Source organism: Lepidochelys olivacea (genome assembly GCF_965140295.1).
Source record: "Lepidochelys olivacea isolate rLepOli2 genome assembly, chromosome: 17".
Taxonomy (NCBI): Eukaryota; Metazoa; Chordata; order Testudines; family Cheloniidae; genus Lepidochelys; species Lepidochelys olivacea.
The window spans coordinates 17,905,956-17,931,482 of record NC_140427.1 but is presented as its reverse complement, the minus strand read 5'-3'; the positions used below and the strand labels follow the sequence as shown (position 1 = coordinate 17,931,482).

Sequence of the window (25,527 nt, the reverse complement as noted above, 5' to 3'; positions counted from 1 at the left end):
AGTGCTTTTTTTTAAACTTTTAGTTTTTGTTGAACAATCTGAGTGCTGTTGAAATGTGATGGATATGAGTGAGCTGTGCGTCTCAGGAGCGGATCAGTAAAGAAGGGATTGCAAAGTAAAATTCTGGGGTTAAAGAAATGCACTATTTATAACCTCTTCTTCACAGGTTTAATTTAAAAAATGGAACCATAACTGATCCTTTCTCAATTTTAGAACAGAGGTGTTGCTAGTCCCATATTTGTGTTAAGACTGTTAACAAAACTCTGTGTACCATTTAAGCAACATATAGGGCATTTGCACATCATCTCTGCTGGGGTGAACGTCACTCTGTGTGAACTAGCTTTTACCCAGTGTAAATTGTAGTTGAAAAAGAAAGATGATTCTGAATTAAGGAAAAATTCAAAGTCTCTCACATGCCACATGTAGGGTGGGTTAATAGTACATGCAACACGCATCAGTCTGTATCGCATAGCACAAAAGCAGCCTGAACTGCGTGATGCTGCAGGTTTTATTCAAGTGCAGTGCATCTCAAATATGGTGTCCAGATATTGCTTAAAACAGAGGCAAATAACTCAAATCCTACTCTTCCCCTTAACTACACACTAAGGTAACACTATGCAACGAGACTGTGATGTTCTACACAGGTGCTAGGTTTGGGTTTCTTGTCATACAAAACAGTATTATAACATGACTTTAAAAAAAAAAATAAGAATTCCATGCAGGAGATCAGATGATGATGGCTTATCTGCCACTGTAGTACTAAGTGTTGCAAATTCTGAATATTTGGACTGGCCCCTGCGATAACTGAACTAGCTCTAACCTTTGAGAGGAACGGAAGTTGTCAGTTGATCAGTGTTTCAGCCTTTACTAATGAAAAGGTTAGTAGGAATATACTTTCTGAATATTAACATTGAGCATCCACAATTCTTAAGGGGGCATATGCACTATATTGTGTGTACACACTTGAAACATTGGGCCTGTGTTTGGCAGCAGGAGTCACAGGAAAAGCAACAGTTTATATCCCCTTAAATTAGCTAACCTTCTACAATGCAGTGGTGGTGGTGTGGGTCCCAAGATAAAGGTGGGTGAGGTAATTTTCGTTTTATTGAACCAACGTCTGTGTGTTGGTGAGAGCTTGTTTCCACGAAAAGATATTACCTCACCCACCTTATGTTGCTAATGTTCTACTGGTACTTAAACCTGGTAGCAGTGCTTTAAGGAGGGCAGCTCTTTTATGTGAACTGGAATAAATAGAACATTAAATTCTTTGTAGCACCTAGTAGCCTGGCACAAAAATAATTAACTTTTGAGGTGAGGTTGCTAGGCTGCATATCCCAAACTGGAAGAAAGCAAGGAAATAATCATTCAACATCTTTTCTGCACTGAGTCACTTCCTCTTCTCAGCCTCAACTCTGCTCATTGTTTTCACTGAAATGGCTTTCATGTACTGCATTTCATGTAGCTGTGATGCCTTGCTGCAGTCTTCAGGACAAGTGAGTGAGTGAGCGGTCATAAAACTAATATAGAAATTACAGAATGGAAACTTGCATGTTGGTGTACTAAATTTTTATAGCCTGGAAAGGTGGCTGCATGTAGAATTAGGATGAGAGTAGGGGTACACAATGATTAATCTTTGCTTTTACAGAGTGTATTGTGTGATTCAGTTCAGCAACCTCACTTCAGGTTTTTGTGTTTCTCAGACAGCTATGAATACTGATGTATTATTTTCCAGTCTCACTTTGCTACTCCATGTTCCCTTTCCCTACCTTGATCTTCTTTCAAACTATTAGGTACCAGTGTTTAAAGGTAGAGTGTAGTGTGGGCATGGGCTCCTTACTGCACACTCAGCCTCTCACCCTATGGGTGAGTCCAAAAACAAAAGGCTTCTAGCTTTTGTCAAATGGCAAAGATGAAGTGGTTGACTGCAGTTCCAACAACTAAGCTTAGAGAACTAGACTGTCAAAAAACAGAGGCCCTATAGCTGAGCTGCTGTTAGACTGTGGGGATAGTGCTGGTTTAGCCAGAAGAACCCAAAGGTGTGAGAAAAGTAAGACACTAAAATTTCTTCAGGAAAAGTCAAACACACAAAACTCAGGTGCCCTCTGGAGAGCTGTCTGCCAAAGGTGGGGACTGAATTCACAATACAAACAAAGCATCATCATTTTGGCATGAGTACCACTGTATCAGGAAAATTATCCCTCTATTATAGAAGCTCCTGGAATCAATTTGATGTGAGGGTGGTTAGTTTTACTGTTCTAGCTAACATGCAACCTAGTACACAGCAAAAAAATGTAATTTAGAAAATGGACTGTTCAGTGTAGACTGTAAAATGAAAAATATTCAGTGAGTTTCATAAACTATTCCTAATACTTGTGTAGTCTTAATCTGTGCAACTAGAATGTTTTTTGCAGCATGTCTAGTACCCTCCTTTCCTTAAAGGCTTTATTTTGGCACTTCTGCATGTGCCCTTGTCAAGTAGTGCAGTACTACTTCTTAAACCTTAGCTTGACCATGTCACTTTTAGCGGAAGCAGGGAAGAAGTCAAGCATCCGTAGTCAGTCCCTTGAAGTCTTCCTGAAGTAGACATACAACTGGCCTCTCCATTCTCTCTTTTGATAAAGGCAAACTGAGTGTTTGGAAGTGAATACTGCATTTCAGTGGTATCCTGTGCAATTGTGGATGTAGAATTCTGCTGTCTACAGAATTCAATGTAACCATTTGTTAACTGTATTGAAGGTGTGTCCTTATGAAGAAAGTGTTCCAAATTAAACAAAAGCTGCTGAAGTGTGTGCGCTTTTCTGGTGTTTCTAATCTACTTTCTGCCAGAGGGGGCCTTAGAGCTTTCCTTCCTGAAGTAAAAGTCCCCTTCCTAAATCTTGCTTTTTTTCCTTAGCCTGATTCACACATTGGATAGCTGTAAGCTTAAAATGTTTAGTTCCTTTCTCCTTATGGAGACAAACTGAGCTTGTAAAAGGATCTTTTCTTATCAAAAAAGTGTTTTATTCAATATTGAGCCTTTACAAAATATGAAATAAAAAGCATATTGTGCACCACAAACAGTTGTTACTGATAAATAGATGTGGATTGTGTATTCTTCCCCCTTAAAATATTCCTTGCTGCCAACGTCAAAAGCATTTCAGCCCTTCTAGTGTGGGGACTTAGAAGTTCACGTGGCTTCTGATGTCATTGATCTGTTTTACCATTTCCCTTATGTGTTCTCCCCTGCAAGAAAGTAGACATGAATTGAATTGTACAATGCTGTAATTCTGAGGGGGTGGATGTGACAGGTCCTGCCTTCATTGGAAGATACTAAAAGCCATTCTTTGCTGAAAGAGGGAGGTAGTATTAAAGGTAAGGCTTTCAAAGTGTTTTAAAAAGCTCATACTGAAGGTAATTCTTCTTGAACTATTTAGCTGGCTAGCATCTCATAAAAGCTGTTGGTTAAGTGTGAGGCCAGCCGTATCTCATACATCACTGTTTGGCTTCATCGGCTCCATTTTATCCCCCTGATGACAACCGTAAAATTATCCAGTAGGGTTGCTGTGCAAGATGGAACAGAATCCAGCTTTACTAAGTCTTAGGTGCATGGGCTCCACAACTACACATACATACTGAAATTGCCTAGGGAACACTATTCCTTGGTTTTGTAGGAGTTTAAGAAAACAAGTTTTCCAGAGTCTAAACTCTTTACAATTGACCTAGTATGTTTAAATGACACAGCAGCAGTGCTCCAATAAAAATGCAACTTGATGGAAAGTTCAATGAAGACTTTCCAAGTTTCACCACTCAACGATGACATCACATCCATGAATTTGTCCATTACCTGCTCAGCTTTCTAAGCTGCACCAAGTCTTTCGATTTACCAGTAGTTAGTTGGCTAGCTGAGGGTCTCTCTCTACACCTCACTCAGACTGTGCCTGCAGCTCCTAGAGACAAACCTGAGGTACCCGCCCCATGAAGCCACAACCGCATTGGCGCAGGCTAGCCACTTGAGTATGTACCCAGGCTCCAGAACGGTTCATACAGCCCAAACGGTCACTGTTCAGGTATGTCTACACAAGCTGCAATCACACCCTGAGACTGCTGTAGTGACAAAATGACTTAGGGTAACTAAGGCTCCCAGCAGGATAGAAGTTTTCAGGGAAAGGGGGAAGCAGCTGAACCCTCAGGCTGGCATGAACTCTTCCCACATGCTCCAGTCTTTTTAGATAAATAGTGCTCTCTCTAAAGTAAGCTCAGACCCATCTACTTCTGGTCAAATCTTCAAGGTTTCTACAGAATAAAACAACATAAGTGAGCAGCTATTTGTAATAAAGCAGCTCCCAGCTTTGAAGATAAACCCTTAAATATCAGTATATCTACCCTAAAGGACTCTTAATGGCACTGTTTGGAGTTTAAACTTGTGATAGACCGCTTTCAATGATGGGGAGTTAAATACACTCACAAAATCAACCCAAAGCACAAGGAGCCCAGCTTGGAAAAAAGTTAACTTACTCTTCTTTCAGAACTGTCTGGATGCACTTGCTCTGGTAGGCACTGAGGGTTATGGTAGGTTTTCGTGGATTGATCCCCTTTTCCATCTTTCTCTGCTGATAATCCTTTTTCATTTTCACCTAAAAGTAGCATGAATAATGGACTCCTTAGAAACCTTATGAAACATTCAAGAGTTCACTGTTTCATTGCATATGATAGAGAATAGGGATTGAGCAGCAGCAGACCAAGTGTATCCTAAAAGCATGTAGAATACATTGACAGTTTGCCCATAACTGCAGAAAACATGATTCATCCTGTCCCTGCATGCTTCCTTCCTGCCACATTTTCCTCTCCACTCTCTATCTTCAAGTTTCAGTGCCGCCTCACGCTCACCTGTTTGATAGCATTTCCTAAGTGCTGCAGTTGATCATGTATTGCCTGTAATTCTTTTTTCATGTCTCTCTCGCTATCTGACAGAACTGGAAGCTGAGAGTGAAAACTGCGAAGCACTTTCTTCATCCTTCATACACAAAAAAAGAGTGAAAGGTAACTTTAAAACTTCTGTACATCACCATTTATGTACTAGGCTGTTTACTATTTGTAATTGCTGCCTCTCCCCCCCCCGCCCCCTTACTGTGAAGAATTCTTTTGGGATGTCCCCTATGTTTTGCATTTCTTAGATACTTAATATCCAGTTTCTCCTTCCTGCCAGAAGGATGTAATCTTTCTACAAGTCAGTTATTCTCTGCTGCTGGAGGCTTCTTCTGTGCCCCCTTGAACCATTAACATTGCTGAACTTCACCAGCAGAAGGTGTGGCCGTAACACTAAAAGGTTCATTACTGGATTTGAAACCCACAATACACAGCCAAATACATTGGGCCTCTTTTGGTTACATTGACTTTGCAGGTACTGTGGAAAAGCCAAACTGACAATTCTTTCCCCATCCATCCCCCCCACCCCCCATAGCAGTGTTCTGAACCTCAGTAGCATCCAGCACTGATGAGGAAAAAGGCATCGGTCTCTGTGCTCACCTATTCATAATATCGTCTTGTTTTTCTTTAGCTTCCTCATACTTCTCAGCCAAGCGCTCGGCCATTTCCCGCAGGCTGTTCCTTTACACAAGTCAGAAACATTCAAAATTACGGGGAAAAAAAACATTCCACGTACTTGTTTGAAAAGGGGCTAGTGAAGCTTTGAAGAGCTGGGCTGGATGTTAAACCTGTGACCCAGTCTAACTCTTCTGTGGGGTCTCTACAACAGTGCAGGTGTCTAAATGTGGTTAGTCCCACTAAAAACCTAATCAGCCAATTGGTTAAAACTTTTCTGAACCATTTAATTCCTATACACATGAAAGCAATTAACATGTCATGATTTAGTTAAAACTGACGGAGCCAATTAAACAGGTCCAACTCACCTTTCCTCTTGACAGTACTGAAGATCTTCCAGTTGTTTATTTTTCTGTGCCCTCAGCAATTTCACTCTAAAATGATAGTTGAGTCAGAGGCCAGTCCATTCACAAGGGAATGTAATGATTAATGGTCTCCAGAGACACGTAGAACAAAAAAGCCAACAAAACTTGGACACTCTGGAGAGTTGAAAGTAGGTTAGAAGAGAAGGGATGCCTCTAAAGAGGAAGAGAGTTCAAAGGGACAAGGAAGAGTTATTCATTGTAATTTCTCATTTTTAGTACTTGTGGCAAAGCTGTTACCATGGTCAAGGTCTCTGTAGATCCCCAGGCATGGAGGCAGGTTGATTCTGTACAACAACATCCATTTGGCTAGTAGGTTTCAAGTACTTAGAGCAGGGCTCCCCCCCTAATGCTTCCTTTCAATATTTCCTTGCACCTACCATCTTCTGTAAAAGTACAAGCATTATGCTGACATTTGTGTGGTACTCCTGTCCTGTAACTTGAATCTATCATTTCTGGAATACAAGCTTAAATGTGCCACATGTTTGTGAAGCCATGTTACCTTTGCTGGATCTCCTCTTTTGCCAGATCCTGTTTCAGAATATATTCTTCTCTGAACACTTGTGTGGCTCTGCTTAGGAGCTGAAGACATTCCTCTGGGGGAGGAGATGCATCTTTGTCAGCACACCTTAAAACACACAGAACAAGCTATTTGTGTACATGCAATCCCACTAACAAGTGTTTTTTAAAAGGTAGATTCTCTGCTAACCAGGGAAGTCCTCTCAGAAGTCTGTTTGGGGTGGGAGGCACTAGCAATAGCAAACTGAAGTCTATTGCAACCCTCCCCCCATATCAATGTCCCAAGACACAGATAAAAAGTTCTAGGGTGCACATTCCTTCTATAATGTAGTCTCCTCCCTCCTTTCGAGTCCCATAGAAAAAAGTCTCATACTTCAAAAGCAATGGGTTAGCAGAGCTGCGCTGCAGGATGCTTCGGATATGCTTCTCAAATGAATGTTGTGATTTAGCTAGGATACGGAGAGGTGAGACCGTAATTTCAGTGTCCTCTCTGGTACACAGGAGCGGAGGGGATGCCGGATGGACTGTCGTTCTGCCAAAACAACACACACATCTAAGTGATACCTAATGACACAGAACTTTGCTTACAGTATATTTTTCTTTAAAATATCAATGGAATTTAAAAATTCTTAAATGACATCAGTTTGAGACACATTAGGGAAAACCCTCTATCTACTGGGGTATTAACAGAACTGCTGTGAACCATGGCCTGTGCACCACTCATTAGCAGAGCACTAGATCCAAAGGGTCTGATGGGAACAGTCATGGAATTGTTTCAACTCTATGGCTATGGCAATTCCAATTGAAGTCAAACATGGCAGAGTGAAAACCTAAAATGGTACTTGTATCTACACAGGGCCAGAGACAGCAGGCTGCCAGACTGTCATTTAAATCACAGCCAGGATTATCTTTGATTGCTATACAGTACTTGGATATCCCAGTGAAAAACACTTTAGAAAAACGTAAATGAGAAAGTCCTCATGGAACTAGCTCTTCTTTTCAAAGCAGAATATTAGTTTGGTATTTGAACAAGATCTGGACACAAACTACCAAGCCAGAAAAAATATTCTCTAAGAATAATTTAGCTTGAGCCACTTTATTTTTCCCTTATGTTTAAAGAAACAATACCAAAATCCCCACACTTTGACAGTGATTTTGAGGACTTCCATTCTCTCCTTCATGCACACACAACCCCGGTAGACTTCACAAACCCAGTGGAGAGATTAAGCCCCTAAATGCAGTCTGACAATTGCATATACTGCCTCAAATGTATTTAGCTCCGGGATGTTGCCGGCCCTAATGTTTGTAACGCACTTTGAAATCATCAAGTGGAAAGTACCATGAAAAAGAATTATAGCAGTATTTCAAGAATCCTTTGCTAATGCTTCTTGGCCCAACACAAAGAGTGATTCTATGGTGTCCTAAGCATTGCAGGAGTTCTACGTTTATTACATTACTCCTCAAAATGCCCCCTAAAACTTCATCGATTGGACCATTTCTGGATGAGCTGGCATTTTCTTACCATAAGAGTTATTTAAAAAGAAATAAGCTGTCACGCTCAAATCTATTTTACAAGCACTGTCGTCACCTGCAGTCACCTGGTAACAAGGTGGCACAGTTAAAATGTGCAGCTTTGGTCACTAAAAAAATTAATCCTGCAAAAAAAAATGGAAAAGTGGATCCCCACCCAACATTGATGCCTGGTCCAGTGATAAGGCTGCCTTCACAGCTAACAAACCACTGGCATTCCGCAGAAGGGGAATGCCTGAAAAATTAAAAGCAATTTGGGCTGATTTTAGAGGTCTATGATTAATGCAGACCATGAAGACAGATATGTTGCTTCCCTTCCTTTCTGTCTATCCTAACCCCCCCCCCTTACTTACTTTGTATATTATAACACTTGTACTTTGGTATATTTGTTGTATTTGGAACAAATTAAAAATAATAAATATGAAAAAGAAGAGCAGAAGTCAGAGTTAAACTGGCAAGAGGAACAGAAAACAAGTCTTGAGACACTGAAGCAGTAACTGATAAGCATTTGTAAGAAGAATGCTTCCAGAACACAGGTTAACTAAAGACAAGGGAAAAGCACGAATTTTAAACCAATTAAGTAAGAAAACTACATACAGAAGAGGCCTCGTGATACATTCATAGGTGCTGGTGATGCAGATCATTGTGGGCCCTAAGATGTCAGAGACTATCCAAAATCCTCTAATTGGAGCAGGTTGCCTGGGGAAATAAATAGATAATTCAAAATACCTTTTGTCAGTGCAGTAAGAATATATCCAGAAAGTTGTATCCATCTACATCCATCAACTTGGAGGCCAAATGTTTCACTGAATTAGGACATTTTTCTTAAATAAGGTGCACAAAATACTTTTACAGCTAAAGCACACTTGCACTCTCTCAGATAAGCATCTTATAAGTAATCACCATTTTCTCATGCAAATTATATAAGGTATTAGCCTCCCGCTGACTATGAAATAAAACCAGCTTGTGGACTCATCCAAATACGTGACATCGCATAATTGGCTCTTTACCCAACAGGTAATATCTTGCACCAGATTAGGGATGCTTTGCTGGCTTGAAATTAGTTATTTTTATTGGCTGCGTCTGAGCTTTAACATTCCATAAAAATACTGTGATGGAGAGTCTAAAAGCAGTATGTGTTTTAGTGTTCAGGTATGATAGAAAGTCCCATTAAATCCCTAAGTCTTGCACTAGGGCAGCTAATGTTGGTGACAATCTCACAAATGTTGTTGGTTGGATGGGTGGGGTTCAGACACTACCAAACTGGGAATTTCAAGCTTAATTCTATATTAGAATGCATTTGGGGTAAACACTCAACCCTAAGATACCAACTCTTGGTACTCGGAGTTTAATCATTTGTGATTATTTGGATTCTGTCAGCTCAGCCAACAAATTAGCTTATTCAGGAGGAATCTTGAGAGTTAATACACATAACAGAACATTTATTCACTCAAGGGAAATGGAGGACATTCGGTTCCTACCTGCATGGCAATGGCTTTGTACAAAGAATATGTTCCACAAAGCACTTCTGTTCTGCTCCAAGTTCTTGTAAACTGTCCTTGTCTTCCTCATCTACAAAGACAGGAGATTGTTTCAAATGCATTATGTTCAAGATTCTTGAAATTACAAACCACTTTTTCGGGGGAGGTCTACACATTCTGGATAATACCACCACCATTCTCAGATACCAGTTACCTTCCACAGAAGGAAGTAGCCTGATAAACGAAAACACTTCCCCTCATGTGGAAGACCATTTCACTACTCACCTGACCCAAGGAATTTGTGAAGTTTGTGGAGCCACGTTAGTCCAACACTGTGCACACCAGCTTCGTGTATACAATGATATCTAGAGGGACATTTAGGATCTGAAAATTAAGCCGTATATATGATTAGAACAAAAAAAACCAAACCACAAAATCATTCCTGTACGTCTATATTCAGCTAGTGCTGAAGGTTCAGCACTCGACTCAGATTGGCCCTTCATCTATTTTGTATTAATGCTTACACTGCAAGAGCTACCCAGTCCCCTTTTCCTGCACTCAGTCCAACCAGTTGAATCGGTGACCTTTTTTTTCGTAATTACAGTTTCATTTATAAATAGATCATAAAGGGATAATAAAATAATAGGTGTTCTAAGCATGTTACAGATATGCTTAGTAGAGGTTACAGGTAATTTTAAGACAAATATTGACCTATTGGACTTTATAACAATCATTGCTTAACCCTTTATAAACAATGTATGGAATCTTAGTGCAACCCGTGCCAGTTTACTCCTAACTTTATTAAACAAATAAAGCCTGGCTATACTTTATACCCACCCAATTTTCAAGTTCTCAGCTATATAACATAAGCCTTGCAGTTTGTCATTTGTCCTCACGCTTTAGCAGCACACACGCTGCAAGTCTGCAGAAATGCATTTGCACCCTGTAGTTATATATTTAGTAGCAGAAGGCTTTAAACTCACACTCAGCACAACCTGCACTAAAGAGGAAGGAAACATTAGATAACTTCACCCCACCGTTTTTAATGGTAGTCATCAGAAGAACAACAACAAGTGCAAAGACGTCTTTGGTCCATCAATGGCTATTACCCAAGATGGTCAGGGACGCAATGCCATGCTGTGGGTATCCCTAAACATCGAACTGCCAGAAGCTGGGACTGGATGACAGGGGATAGATCACTCAAAATTGTCCTGTTCATTTCCTCTGAAGCATCTGGCACTGGCTACCAAAAGGATACTGGACTAGATGGGTCATTGGTCTGACCCAGTATGGCCTTTCTTATGTTCTTTTTAAGTCTAAAGAGCTGCAACTCCTACCTCTGGGGCTGTGTAGAGACAGCAGGTACTGAATGCTTAGACTCATTTAAAAAGCAATTTCAGCAGCATCATTGTGTTCTCATGAGACTTCCTTTTTAAAATTAGCAATAAATTTTTTTTAAAAAAGTTCTGAATCCTGTTAACAGATGAGGTAGCTTCAACAGACTCCAAGGAACTGTTTTCAAAACACTGCTCTGAGTACAGCGATAAGGTCTACATTACCTAATATATCAAATTTTGAAAAAGTGAATTAAAACAGCAATAGTATTGATTAATTGCACCCTTACCTCTGTACAATTTAATTGGGCAAGAGAAGTCAGATTCTAAAGGCTCTTCCTCTTCTCCTGATGCCAGTTTCAGTGCAAGTTCCAATTCAACACATTCAAACACATACAGAGAAGGGATGAGGTCAGATCTTGGGTCCCAAGACTTTTCTGACTGTAAAAAGTATTTGAATGCATCTGTAAAACATCTTTCTAGCAAAAATACCATTATAATAGCAAGAAGAAGAAAATGTTACTTAGCATGGGAAGGGTCTTTCCAGCATTTAAATAAAACACATCCTTGTTTCCTGAATGGCAGCCCCTAGCAGTCACTTCTTACAGCCTGCAGGGAGGTGCTGAAGAGGCTTTCCAGAACAGCTGCTCTTTTCATAAATCAAGCAGTGGGTGGTCCCTGCTTAATCCCCATGAATTTATGATACTCTTCTATCTTTAGTGTCACCTATCATGCCTCTGCAGCTAGTGATGTCAGTTTCTCATCAGAGTTAATAATTTTAAAAGGAGATATTTTTAAAAGACACTCGCCAGATTTCTGAGAAAACAAATAAGCATCAAGCTGTAGTTTGGTTTATTTAAACCGAAGATTCAGACTAAACATTCATGTTGGCCCCTTGCTAATCAGACCAACATTTAGGCTAAAATAATACCTAATGATTCTATTTTAACTTTAATGTTGGTCTGATTAGCAAGGGGCCGACACGAACATTTCTTTTGAATGTTTCCATCCAGGAAATGAGGATGTGGGACAGAAAGATAGACAGAGAACACCACAGGAACAAGTGACATGAGAGAGGTCCTAGGAAACACCACCCTACCGTTTGCTCATCATCCTCTTCTCCCTCCAGTACCACACAGTGATAAAGCATTCCTGACTCGGTGGCAATCACCAAGATGTTGGGAACACAGGGCAGGCACAGAACAGCACAAGCATCATAGCCATAGTTATCTTCAGCTGTGGGGTGCATGGGCAATGGGCCCAACAGCTTGCCAAGTTTTCCAGTGCTGCAATGAAGAAATGAGGAAGAGCTTACTGGAAGACTAAGGCCCTAAGTTTCCAAAATTGTCTCCAGTAATCCCCTGCGAAAGAATGAAAGCCAAGGACAACAGCTAGGGGAACACATACGTTTACTAGTTTTTCTTGCTCAAGTTTGGCAACCTGAAATCCAATCTAATGAAAATTAAAGGTCCTGGGCTACATGCACTGCATGGTGCTCTCACACAAAGGAATGAATCTTAGTAATAGTCTTTTATTGTCTCAGACTAACAAACTTATCAGCCAAAGGAGTCGACAAACAGTGCCACACCCCTTTACGAAGGGCTGTACAACGCGCTTAGAGAGACAAGCTTATTTTTTAGGAACAAATGTCAATATCTAAGAATTTATTTTTCAGTGTTTCATTTTTTTATTGTACTGCTCTCAGGTTGGGCTATGAAAAGGACTAGGCAGCTTCACTTTTGTTTATAGGCAGTTTCTCACCAATTTTACTTTATTTCTCACGCACTAGGAAGATGTGTGCTGCAGTGTTTGCAACCTAAATATAAGAAATATTTTTTAATTTTAATTGCATATCTAATTAAATCTAGATTGCAATTTTTAAGTGTCCTTTCTATTGGTCTTAAAGGTGCATATCCCTTTCATATAACCTATCATTTGATTGGAATCCTATTCTAGCACCTTCCTAATGAGACCCAGGCTGCAAGTCCCTAAGATCTCAAAAGGGGTTTGGTTATTTGAAGCACAGCCTCACTCTGAGCTATGGGAGCTCCTGCTTGTCACACACGAGGAGCCAAAAACCTCAAGAGTCAATATGGTACCTTTAGAACAGCTGATTTTTAACAAAACTCTAGTTTTCCACCCAAATTTGATCGGAGAGCATCCCTTTTAAGTACTGTGACACACAAGTGGGTTACCAATAGTGGGGATTGAAGCCAGGACCTCTGGATCTAAAACAATGAGCCTCTACTACCTGAGCTCAAGCCAGGTCTATTAGCTTAAAGACTAAAGACTGAAAGCTCTATATGGTCCAACCATTAGAGTGGCCCAAAGACTGGGTTACAATATAAAAAGATGGAATTCAATAAGCATCTGCTCCTGAATCCGGCACAAATCTTGATATAAAATATAGATCAATCTGCACAGAGATGAAACACACGCATATAAGTGCTACATGAATCATATTTTAAACAAAATTGGTCATTGTACTGTAAGTCCCTACCTTTGTAAGAGGCTAATATATGTGAGAAAGGTCTCCCCATTTTCATACAATATGTATAGTGGATATGCCAATACTTCCTCTCTCCCTCGCTGCCCAGCTATGTTCTTTGGAACAGATACCAGAGGCCCAAAATCAAATGCCACTGCAGTCTCTCCTAGTGATGCTGTGTACGCTCTCCTGGGGAAGGAAGAGAGACAGACCAAAAATTACAGTTAGTGATGATGACTGACTGCACACAATTATTGGCCTCATTTCAAGTAGCATTTACTGTTACTGTCAGGGTTCCTTCCCCACTCTGATCTCTGGGGTACAGATGTGGGGACCTGCATGCAAGACCCCCAAGCTTATTTTTACCAGCTTAGGTTAAAAACTTTCCCAAGACACAAATTCCACCTTGTCCTTGAACAGTACGCTGCCACCACCAAGTGATTTAGACAAAGAATGAGGGAAAGGACTACTTGGAGTTCCTGTTCCCCTAGAATATCCCCCCAAGCCCTTACACCCCCTTTCCTGGGGAGGCTTGAGAATAATATCCTAACCAATTGGTTACAAAAAGTGAACACAGACCCAAACCCCTGGATCTTTGGACACCGAAAAAAAAAAATCAGTTCTCAAAAGAAGAATTTTATTTAAAAAAAAGAAAAAGTAAAAATCCCCTCTGTAAAATCAGGTTGGAAGATAACGTTACAGGGTAACAAAAGATGCACAAAACACAGAGGAACCCCCTCTTGCCTTAGCATCAAAGTTACATCAAAACAGGGATAAACCTCCCTCCAGCAAAGGGAAAATTCACAAGTTGAGAAAACAAAGATAAACTAATACGCCTTGCTTGGCTGTACTTACAATTTCTGTAATATGAGAGACTGGTTCAGAATGGTTTGGAGGACATGGATTGATGTCCGGTCCCCCTTAGTCCCAAGAGCGAACGAACACAGAAACAAAGAACCCAAAACAAAGCCTCCCCCCGCCCCCCCCAGATTTGAAAGTATCTTTTGTCCCCATTGGTTCCTTTGGTCAGGTGCCAACCAGGTTATTTGAGCTTCTTAACCCCTTACCGGTAAAGAGGAATTTTAGGCTACCCTTATGGTTATGACTGTTACATTAGATAAATGTGATTAAGATTTTACAGTTATGGATCGGTCCTTTAGCCAACAGTATTTTCTGCAATAGAAATCTAAAGACGGGTACTGCCCCTCTCTTCAATTAAATGCATATGCTAGAGTCTCATTTCCGGGCTCCAGGGACTCTGACTCACGGGCTGTTTCAAAAGAACACTGCATATGGCATCTTACCTCTCACCTCCACTGAGCCTACTGATTTCTTACTCCATTTCTGAAACTCAGCTACCAGCCAGCCCAAATATGTGGCACTCAGAGAGGTGAGGATGTAGTGGTATTTTCAGTGCAATATATTAAGCCATGGCTTGGCTGTTGGAGAGCAACAAGTTTCTCCATTTCAACTAGGTCAGACACAAGATAGGAAGGTAAGCTCCACCTATTACATTCTCTTCTCAAAAGCCCCTTTTTAACCTTTGTTTAAGATATTATATTAACTTTAAAATATTTTGCTTTTGTTGCTCCCTCTAAAATGGTGAGGTGGGGAAAAAACAAGCTCAGCTACTTTGCTGGGAAGAGGAAATAAAAAACAAGCTATGGAAAAGAAGGAAATAAGATTCCCCCTGTGAATTTATCACAACACTTTACGCCATCTTTTCTCCAATCACTTTTCCATCTCTACAAAAACACATTTGGTACATCAGCAAGTTTATCCTGTTGAAAGCATTTCAAAATCTAAAAACTGCACAAACCCTTTATTGAGCATTAAACTCTCCTCCTCAGCATCTGAAAGAGCAATCACCTTCACAGGTGTCTGCGGCACCTTCAGACTGTAAATCCTAGAAGAACAATGAATACTTTCATTAAGTCATAACTTCATACATGACGAGTCAGTACATCAGTAGTTACCATCCTGAACTTTTCTATACTATTTTTATGTTGTAATTCCGCATGCTTACACATAAGACAACATAGTAAACAACTAGTTCTTGTACTAGAAAAAACATTCAGAAGAACAAACAGAAATAGGTTTACCTTATAGTGTTATCTGAAGTCAACAGCACTACATGAGGTTCTAATGTCTCACTGGGATACCAGGCCACATGTTTTAGGGTCAGGGATGTCAAACTAGTGAAGAACCTTTCAGCAACAGGAATGGTGCTACAAAAACAAATTTACACTGTTATAAAAGGCACACCATCAAAACAAACTGCTTTTATCTTATAAGCATTTATAACCATCACCATAGACAGATGTTTTAATCCTGACTAAAATATGTGTTAGCATAAAGAATGGTTCTCTCCCTATCCATTCAAGTAACTAATGAGTGGATGAAACAAGTGCATTAACCCTTGAAATCATCTATTAGATGTACTTGTCAGAGTGCTGCTTCTATTCTAACAGATGTTTGGACCCATATATCTATCACACCTATTTATAAATCAGGAACAGAATAGTTTCATTGTATGATCACTTCCACAAGTGTTTGAAGGGATATGCAACAACTCAAAAATCCTAAATTATTGTGGTCATGTTACCATGGCCACAAAATGCAGGCATAAACAATGACATGTTTAACCCAAACAGATGAGAAGAATCAGCAGCCTGAAGCAACACAATGTGTCAGCTATACAGCAGCAATGGTAGAGCTGGATCCCAGAGACTGAGCCTTTGTGGCCTGGGGTCAAAACATCCCACGTTGCATGACACTGCTTTTTACACTGTAAATACAAATGCATGAAAGACTTATGATCCCCCTTTCAAACACAGTTTTCCCGTTGCTAATTTGGTACAAGTAAAAGGTGCTATTCTATTTCACTTATTCAGGTTGAAGTTCTCCATTTACACACAAAATAATTAACATGTGAAGCAGTAAGGCACGCTAACGTTCCTGAGCCAAAGGAAGCAGCATTAAGGAGGTCAAGTCTCCCTGTCTATTCAGTCCTTGGACTCTTCCAAGACTGCCAACAAAAGTGATGAGGATAGGATGATAGTTCAAGTGATAGAAATTCCAAGTCACAAAAAACAAACAAAAAAAACAAAAAACAAAACAAAACAAAAACCCTTTCCCCTGGGGCAGGTTATCCCATAACTACCTCCCCACAGGGTTTCTTGTGCCTCTCCTTAAAGGATCTATTATTGGACACTATCAGAGACAGGGCAGTAAACTAACTGGACCACTGCCTATATTCTCATGCAATGCGAATATTTTGACCATTAGGAATGAGGATGAGAAGCCTATTCTATCACACCGTTTCTCCGGTATCCCAATTTGCCTGTGAGGCACACTGACTATTTGAAAATTGTGTCTTAGAAGGTCCTCTGTGACAATGCTCATTGAATTTGTGGAGGCTCTTAGCCCCATAATCCCAACTAGCTTTTGACTCAGCTGAGAGCACGTACTGTACCTCTCTCAGACCAAGGTCTCTTATCAGACCAAGGTACTCTGCTCCTTATATATGAAACTCTTCTTTCATATTTTCTGCTCTGTATCTTACACTCAGCATATATGTTATATCTTTTTGCACAATTTTATTTGATTGGAAAAGACCAGAGGCTCACACATGAAGAGTGTCAAAACAGAATGTGGTTAAACGTCTGACTGAAATATAACCTACCTACAATTAACTGTTGGTTTTCCACCTTCAAATTCTGAGTTCTTTCCCCAGCGCTTAGGCAATTCCAGTACCATCAGCCCTTTAATGCCTATGAGCGCCACATGATGCTGGGTGGGACTTAACAGGGTTTCATAGACCTCAAAAAGGGGTGGATTTATGCAGACCAGGGTCTGAAATTTAAAAAGTTTCAGTAAAACACTAATAAATAGGTCCTTAAAAAGTACTAAATAGTCATGACAGGTTTCAGAGTAGCAGCCGTGTTAGTTTGTATTTGCAAAAAGAAGAAGGAGTACTAGTGGCACCTTAGAGACTAACCAATTTATTTGAGCATAAGCTTTCGTGAGCTACACCTCACTTCACGAAAGCTTATGCTCAAATAAATTGATTAGTCTCTAAGGTGCCACTAGTACTCCTTTTCCTTTTGTAAATAGTCATGAGTTAACATTATATTAATTATTTTGGAAACATTCACTGACTTGTAAACAGATGGGACGGGACAAGACAGGGAGGGGCCATCCCCCTCAGTTCCGGCCCAGCCCCCCTAGCTCCACACACCTCAGACACACATTTCCCACACCACCTGGTACTGGCCCAGCCCCCCAGGCTCCATGCCCCTCAGACACCCCACACCACCCAGTACCAACCCAGCCCCTGCACTCCTCAGACACCCCCCAAACACACTGCCTCCGCGGATCCTGCCCAGACCTCCTGGCTCCGCGCCCCTCAGACCCCCCAGTACCTGGTACCAGCCCAGCCCCCCTGGCTCCGCGCCCCTCAGACCCCCTCCCCCCCAGTACCTGGTACCGGCCCAGCCCCCCTGGCTCCGCGCCCCTCAGAACCCCTCCCCCCCAGTACCTGGTACCGGCCCAGCCCCCCTGGCTCCGCGCCCCTCAGACCCCCTCCCCCCCAGTACCTGGTACCGGCCCAGTCCCCTGGCTCCGCGCCCCTCAGACCCTCTCCCCCCCAGTACCTGGTACCGGCCCAGCCCCCCTGGCTCTGCGCCCCTCAGACCCCCTCCCCCCCAGTACCTGGTACCGGCCCAGCCCCCCGGCTCTGCGCCCCTCAGACCCCCTCCCCCCCAGTACCTGGTACCGGCCCAGCCCCCCAACTCCGCGCCCCTCAGACCCCCTCCCCCCCAGTACCTGGTACCGGCCCAGCCCCTCGGGCTCCGCGCCCCTCAGACCCCCTCCCCCCCAGTACCTGGTACCGGCCCAGCCCCCCTGGCTCTGCGCCCCTCAGACCCCCTCCCCCCCAGTACCTGGTACCGGCCCAGCCCCCCTGGCTCTGCGCCCCTCAGACCCCCTCCCCCCCAGTACCTGGTACCGGCCCAGCCCCTCGGGCTCCGCGCCCCTCAGACCCCCTCCCCCCCAGTACCTGGTACCGGCCCAGCCCCTCGGGCTCCGCGCCCCTCAGACCCCCTCCCCCCCAGTACCTGGTACCGGCCCAGCCCCTCGGGCTCCGCGCCCCTCAGACCCCCTCCCCCCCAGTACCTGGTACCGGCCCAGCCCCTCGGGCTCCGCGCCGCTCAGGCCCCGCAGGCTGAGGGTGCAGAAGGCGCCGAGCTCCGCGTCCCACAGGAACAGGTCCGCGTCCAGCCCGAAGATCAGGCTGCGGGTCGGGCCGGGCGGGCTGGGTCTCTCCGCGCTCTGCTCCCGCAGCCGGCACAGCACGGCATGGTGCGGCAGCGCCGCCCGCCACTCGTCCGCCGGCTCCCCCTCGGCCGCCATCGCCGCCACCCCGGAACAGCGCCGCCCTCCGCCAGCCAATCGCCGGGCAGGGGCCGGCTGGCTCCTCAGAACTACCGCTCCCAGCGTGCACCGGGCGGGGGCGCAGAGCGGGACTACAAGTCCCAGCGCGCACCGGGCGGGGGCGCAGAGCGGGACTACAAGTCCCAGCGCGCACCACGCAGGGCCGCGGCTGCGCTGGGTTGTGCGGGCGGCATGGAGGCGCTCGGGCCGCGGCATCGCGCTCTTTACAAGGGGGCTGCAGCCCCGCCCTGGAAGGAGACCTACCGCCGGGTGAGGGAAGGGTGCCCCCCCCCCCCGCCGGTAGAACGCGGGGGAGCCCAGCGTTCGCGCACTGGGTACATTGTAACGATTTCCCCACCCCGCGGCGGGCCGTTCTGCGCGCTGCCCGCCGACCCCCACCGGAGCCCCGCTCCTGGATCCCTCCAGCCGCTGCCCCGGGCTGGCTGCAGCTGAAGGGCAGGGGGGCCGGGGTCCCTCCCCTGGGCCTGGCCCGGTGCTTTACTGGCCGAGGTTGGGAAGGATGCGAGATCCAGGTGGCAGGATTCCCATGTCCACAGGCTGGGAGCGGAGCAGCCCTGCCCCGGGTGGGGAGACCCGTTAATAGGAACCGCTACTTTACAGTACCATTGGCACCATCTTGCAGAGCGGGAAACTGAGGCACGGAGGGATTGCGTGCTCAAGTGTAGGGCTAGAACCCAGGGCTTCTGACTCACCAGGCCAGTGTTTATGCGCTGGGCCGTGCTGTCTCCCTAACACCATTTTCGAGGCTAGGAGTATGGGCGTGTACCTGACACGGGTCACCCGTCCCTGATGCCTGTCCCTTATGTGGCGTGAGGGAGACCCTGGTGCCCGTTTACCTTAAGTGCACCAGGTTGCAGCTCTTTTCCGGCTCCTCCTGTACTTCTCCCCTGACCTTCTCATGCATGCACACCCTATATATGGCCCCACAAAATCACAGGACCTTCCTCTTCAACCTCCTCCGAGCGATGGCCAAAGTGGCCATCTACCACACCAGGGAGAGGGTTTTGGCTGAGGGGGTTCTCTGCAACCGTGGGGCCTATTTCCAATCCTCCTCCTGTTCACGCATCCAGGCAGAGCGCCTCTGGGCGGCTCCCTTGATACCTTCGAGGAGCAGTGGATGCTCTCTGCTCTGGTGTCCCCTTCAGGTTCCCTTTTTTTGACCCTTTGACCTTCACACCTGCCCTTGTTATTTTTTTCTGTTGTCCCCCATAATCATTTAGTCCTGGGCTCATTGGCTCCTCCCCCTAGGCTGGGGGGAGGGCCCGTTAGCCATGGGTGGGCTTGCATCAGCCAATCTCCCCAGAACCCAATAGGACCCTTTTCAAACAGATCTAAGTTGGCCACTGCTTTGCTTTCAATGGCACCCTGAAAGCGACCTAGAAGGAAGAGTTGAATGGTGATCTTGTGCGCTTAGTGGCAGTGGGGGGAGACCAGAGCTGTTCTGATGGGCAGCTGGTGAGCCTGAAGCCCTGTAGGGCTCCAAAACAAATTTCCTAGCTTCCTACTGCCAGTAGGACAACCTTGAGAAATAAATATGGTCAGGCTCTGATTTCAGGTCAATTCTCCTACTACCAACTTAACTTCTACCTTACCATCAAGTCCAGATTATTCTTAAAAGAGAGAGAAGGGAATGGGGACAGCATATACAGCTGGCTGATAGCAGAACAAGTAATTTCTAGCCAGAAAAAGCCAAAGAATTGCCAGCCAAGTATGTATCTGAGTTGAGGTCTGGCGACACGCATAGGGGTTGTCATAGCAGCACCATAAAAATTTGGTCCCTGTGTATTAGAGACTGGGCAGAAAATACAGCTGTTTCTCTTGACTTACTTTCAGAATGGAGAAGTGAGATCCCATCTGCCCAGCCAAACTGGATTAAACCTGAGCTCTTGGCCTCCTGTAGACCTATCTGCTAATGGTCTAGGAGCCTGACTGCTCTCTGGTTCTGCCTACCTGCTCCAGCTGGGACTTCTCAAAAACCATGTTACTATTCCAGTCCTGTAATTTCTCAGTTTTTTTCAGTTACATCCCTGAGCTGTAAAATCAGTGTCTGGTTGCCCCGTTGTCCATCCAAAAGAAGAGGCATGACGCTAATGAATCCTGCATCCTCTATTTTGTCTTCTCTCAAAGCGCTGTGTGGAGAGACTTAAAAACAGTCGTGCCAAGCTGCTGGATAGATACCGCCAGGCTGGGGAGAATGTGCACTGCCATGCGCCAGGTGCTCTTCTCGTGCAGGAGGTGATGGAGGAGGAGTGGCAGGCCTTGCAGTCAGTGAACGTCAGCCTGCCCTCCCTCAGGAGAAAGGAGGCGCTGTCACAGGTCAGTGAGCTGGATTCTTGCGCATCATCTTGGAGACTCCCTATGTGTGGCTTCCCCATCGAACGACATTATAAACTGCATCTCCATCCTCAATCAGAGAAACATTTATTATTAACATTTATAACACTTCAGTCCCTCTAATGGGCCTGATCGTTCCTGTTATGTGCAGGCCCTTACACTTTCAAAAGCCTGTTTGCTTTAGGGCTCATCTTTAAACTCTCTGGGCTTCTCTCTGCTAATCAGGTGCTTCCCATCTCAAGATAATGTACATCTATTGTTATTTATATCTAGTACCCTTCTCCCCCACTACCCAAAAAGGTACGTAGCTGTAATGCCCTGCTTTAAGGATCTCATGCCTCTGGCTGGTCAGGATTTGCACAGCTCCAAAGTTGTGAGCTGCTTCAGCCATATGAGTGGAGGATCCAATATCAGGAGCTACTGCTACTCAGTCCCTTGTAGCTAGGAATGGGAAGTTCCCTTCAGCACCAATTGCATGTGAATCTTGTGATTCTGGGTGGTTGGTTGGTTTTTTTGCCTGGTTTTTAAAGATTAGTGTTATCTGTCTAATGTCTTAGAATGACACACCTACAAATGGATATAAAATGTTAAGGTTTGACGTTAAAGGGGATTGGAGCTGTATTTCCTTGAAACTTCTATCTAGCTTTAAAGGAGTCTGGAAACCTCTGCTTGCTAACTGTAAACCCATGGAAGTTGAGGAAACTCCCACTATCTAGTTGCAAAGGCAGCAGAGTCACTTGTTTGATTACTCTGGATTGTTTTAATGCAGTACTGTCCTGCTGATGTTGTGAAATAATGCTCCCCCACTTGCCTTAAAGAGAGGAATACTGGTCGATGTATGTTTCAGGTGTTGGAGGACCCCGATGAACTAGCAGTACTGGAGGAAATCCAACAAGAGCTGATCTCACAAGGTAGCTTTTCAAAAAACATATTCTTGATATTGACACATGCCAATACCCTACGTGAGTCATTTTTAACCTTCCTGAAATCCTAGTCATCCATTTATTTGAAGCTGAACTTTCTTCTTGGTTTGGAAATCACGTGATTTCCAAAGGACTCTTTTAAAAAGATCCATGATCTCAGATGCTTTGGGATCCTGGTAGGTGGTTGGATGTGATTGGTAGTTTTGCTTTGTTACAACTCCAAGAGTTGAGTTAAATCATGGGATGTGTGAGAGGCCAACGAAGAACATGAGCTTGGACTGTTAGCGAGAGCTTTAGTTCCCTTGTGAAGGGTTGGAAGATCCATTGCTGGATAAGTAAAAATGTCCCAATATTTCCATTAAGAATAGAAAACATGAAGGTTATCTGTGATACAGAACAAGTGTTCTGAAACCTGATAATATATAAAATATTTGATTTTTGCCTCTCACCCGAATTTGACTTTCCCGTGAGCAGTCAATGACCAAATGACAGTCGTAATGGCACACAACAGATCTCCTTTTGTATCCTCTGAAATAAGAGTAGTCTGAGCACAGAACCGGAATCCAGAAGCTTCAGGCTCTGACACATCACGATCTCTGTTTCCCTATCTATAAAATAGGAGGATGTGAGGTGCAGTTGATTAATGCTTGTAAAATTTGAGATCTTTGGATGGAATGTGTAGTAGGCAGTTAGATTAGGATCATCTAAAGGTTTTCAGTGGGCAACATGAGTAAAGATTTTAAGTCAGAATCCCCTAATACTTTTGCAGCTGATCCAAAGAAAGACAAGTTACAAATAGTGACTAACCCAGATTTCTCTCTGCCTAGCCATAGCAATTTCATATTGACATTTGCCTTAGGTCAGTAGCCAGTGACAATTGTGGGTTTGTTTTTTTAAACAGAACAGTTGACAATAGAAGAATATGAACGGAGTTTGCAGTTCGACCAGGAGTGCCTCAATGCAATGCTTGACAGCTTGGACACAGGCAACAAGATTATCTGTCCAGTGTGTAAAAGGTGAGGTGTGTTCCGGTCATCAAATGCTATATGTTAACTAACTCACCAGCCAGTAGATCTTCTGAATTCACCCAAGTATGTGATGTTGTCGAAGCTTAAACATCTTTTTATGCATGCTTTGTAACAGCTGGTGATTGGCTGATGAAGTCTAGCTTCATTCATTCATTCTTGCTGTAATAAGTGAGAGATAAGTGAAGAGATCCAGTTATCACTGGAATGCAGCGAGCTGTGTAACTCAGTAGGCCTTTAACAGCAACATGCTGTAAGAAGTTAAGGCCAGACCTCATATTTTGTGTGTAACATGACTTGAACACCTCAGCTTCATGCCTCTCTTCCATACCATTCATTGCATGAAGCATACTGTTGGGTATGCTGATGATCAAAATAGCCTTAAGTGGTACAGGGGATTCTGCAGTGAGTTGACAGTCATTCTCTGGCTGGAGATGCAGTTTGGCCTCTTGCATGGAGGAGGAAAAAAAAAGCAGACCTCTTTCTCTAGTAAGGGTTTGATTGTTACAGTTACTCAGAAGGCACAAATCCGGTGTGTGAGAGATGCTTCCAAAATCTAACTTCAGTCTTGCTGGAATTCAGTGTTTTCTCTTCTAGTTGTCAGTCAAGGTTATCGCATTGTGTTCTATTTCTAGGAATAACCTGACTGTGATGAGTCATTTGGTTTTATGCCAGTGTGGATTATACATCAGCGCACAGGTAAACTATAATTTAAGTGTTGTAGCACCTCAGAGTTCTGGGCAAAGTTGCCTCTCTCGTGAATGCTGGTGACAGAGCATTCGTGTTTTTGTGCCCCCCTGTCTTGGTCCTATTTTGCACCCATACAAGCTTGATGGGAAGATGGCTGTGCAGAGCTGTGGTTCTCAGACTGTGGCCTGTAGAGCCCATCCCAGAAGTCCATTGAATGGAATGATTGGAAAACCAAGCAGCAGGGGCCTGGGAGAAGATATGAGCCTATACATTCTCTCTCCTATTAAGCAGCATATAGAATAAAAAAAAGGCGAAGAAACCCAGTGTAGGAGCAGTTTGCATCTGAAGTGAATTATCCAGCATGTGGAGCTGTGCAGTCAGAAATGCTAGTTCTGAGTTATGTAAACTTGCTGCAAAGTGAAAAGGAGGACTTGTGGCACCTTAGAGACTAACAGATTTATTTGAGCATAAGCTTTCATGAGCTACAGCTCACTTCATCGGATGCATTCAGTGGAAAATACAGCAGGGAGATTAAAAGCACAAGATGAGTTTCTTAATCTATTTCTGTCTCAGGGTATGACAGAACAGAAGCTCCGGTCACTTCTAGAAGACAGTGTAACAGAACATGGTCATCAGTGTCTTCACAATCCTGAGTTCTCCATCACTAGTGGAATGGAGGGAGAAACCAATCTTCTCATGAGCTGTCCGGTGAGTCTAAATTGCCAAGGGAGTCTTGGGGAAGCACCCAATTCACGTGTGCTTCTCCATGTAGTAGGCAAAAACAAATCAACCTATTCAACTTAAAGGTTGTGCTGCTCCCCCTTTGACACCCCCATCCGGCAGACACCCCTTTCAGGAAGCTTCTGGGTTTGCAAAAACATGGCATTTTTGTGAGGAACATGACAGTATGGTTTCATTCCATTTTCTAATTTGGCTAGTTGTCCTTTACATGTATGATATGCAGTATGTGTTTCCCATGGCGTGTAACACAAATGGAACTATTGGGTTAAGTAATTTATCTCCTGAATAAACAGGCTCTTTTACTAAAATCAAAGATGTCTTTATAAGAATATATATTTTTTAAAATACAAATTACTCTTCATCTTTGTTTCCTTTTTTCTAGTTGTCTCGCCTTAGACAACCTAGTGATACGGACTCATCTGTGTTTTACTTTCTGGTTCTCCCGCACTAGCAGTGTGGCAGAGTTGGATTGCAAACATTGCAGGGAATACTTAAATTTAAATCCACAAGACTACTTTTCATTTCAGTAACAAGCTGTGAAACCATTTTGATGTCAGCGTACTGAAAGCTTGTTTGTAGAAGTCCCAAATGTTAGGCTGAAATCAACATAACCTTTAGACATAGTAGGGTCCCCTCTTGAATTTCTCCCTGTGCACAGACCAAACCAAGGCTTAGTCGGAGGTACCTCTTAGCATTAGTGCCCATGAGGCTTGACCTTGTTCTAGTGTTACAATTACTGTTGTATAGTCTATACATGTAAGTGACTGGGCCCTTTCTTTTCTAAAGGTCTGTGACTCTTGGACAGTCCTCCTGTAACTACAACCCTGCTGGGGTTTCTCTATGGAAAGAATACACTAGTAAGATCCTTCCTTCAGCCTCTAAGCAACTTGGATGGCATCCTGCACATCTTTTCTTTTTATATTTAACTGTATATAATTTTGTACTTTAATACTGGATATCAAGCAATATTGGCTTAATCTGCACTTTTGATAGCTGAATAAATATTTGAAATGAGATGTGGCTGTTCATATAAATGAGGCAAGCCTCCCCACAATCTTGAAGTCAG

At 43.6% G+C, this 25,527-nt stretch overlaps 2 protein-coding genes across 2 annotated transcripts; one reads left to right on the top strand and one right to left on the bottom strand.

Annotated features, from left to right (window-relative positions):
• Window positions 1–119: 119 nt before the first annotated feature.
• Window positions 120–18,991, bottom strand: NUP88 (nucleoporin 88). The gene is made up of 17 exons (XM_084651355.1): window positions 18,470–18,991; window positions 16,980–17,149; window positions 15,397–15,522; window positions 15,114–15,200; window positions 13,307–13,483; window positions 11,906–12,092; window positions 11,097–11,247; window positions 9,758–9,856; window positions 9,473–9,563; window positions 8,589–8,690; window positions 6,835–6,993; window positions 6,445–6,570; window positions 5,889–5,954; window positions 5,506–5,586; window positions 4,867–4,993; window positions 4,495–4,613; window positions 120–3,222 (listed from the first exon to the last, which is right to left on the bottom strand). The coding sequence occupies exons 1-17, from the start codon at window positions 18,941–18,943 to the stop codon at window positions 3,159–3,161; spliced, it is 2,406 nt and encodes an 801-aa protein (XP_084507481.1). The 5' UTR covers window positions 18,944–18,991; the 3' UTR covers window positions 120–3,158.
• A 722-nt stretch (window positions 18,992–19,713) lies between these two features.
• RPAIN (RPA interacting protein) lies at window positions 19,714–24,912 on the top strand (the record flags this gene model as incomplete). Its single annotated transcript, XM_084651166.1, has 7 exons — window positions 19,714–19,749; window positions 20,876–21,064; window positions 21,930–21,993; window positions 22,907–23,021; window positions 23,666–23,729; window positions 24,294–24,428; window positions 24,844–24,912. The coding sequence occupies 7 exons, from the start codon at window positions 19,714–19,716 to the stop codon at window positions 24,910–24,912; spliced, it is 672 nt and encodes a 223-aa protein (XP_084507292.1).
• Between the last annotated feature and the right edge of the window lie 615 nt (window positions 24,913–25,527).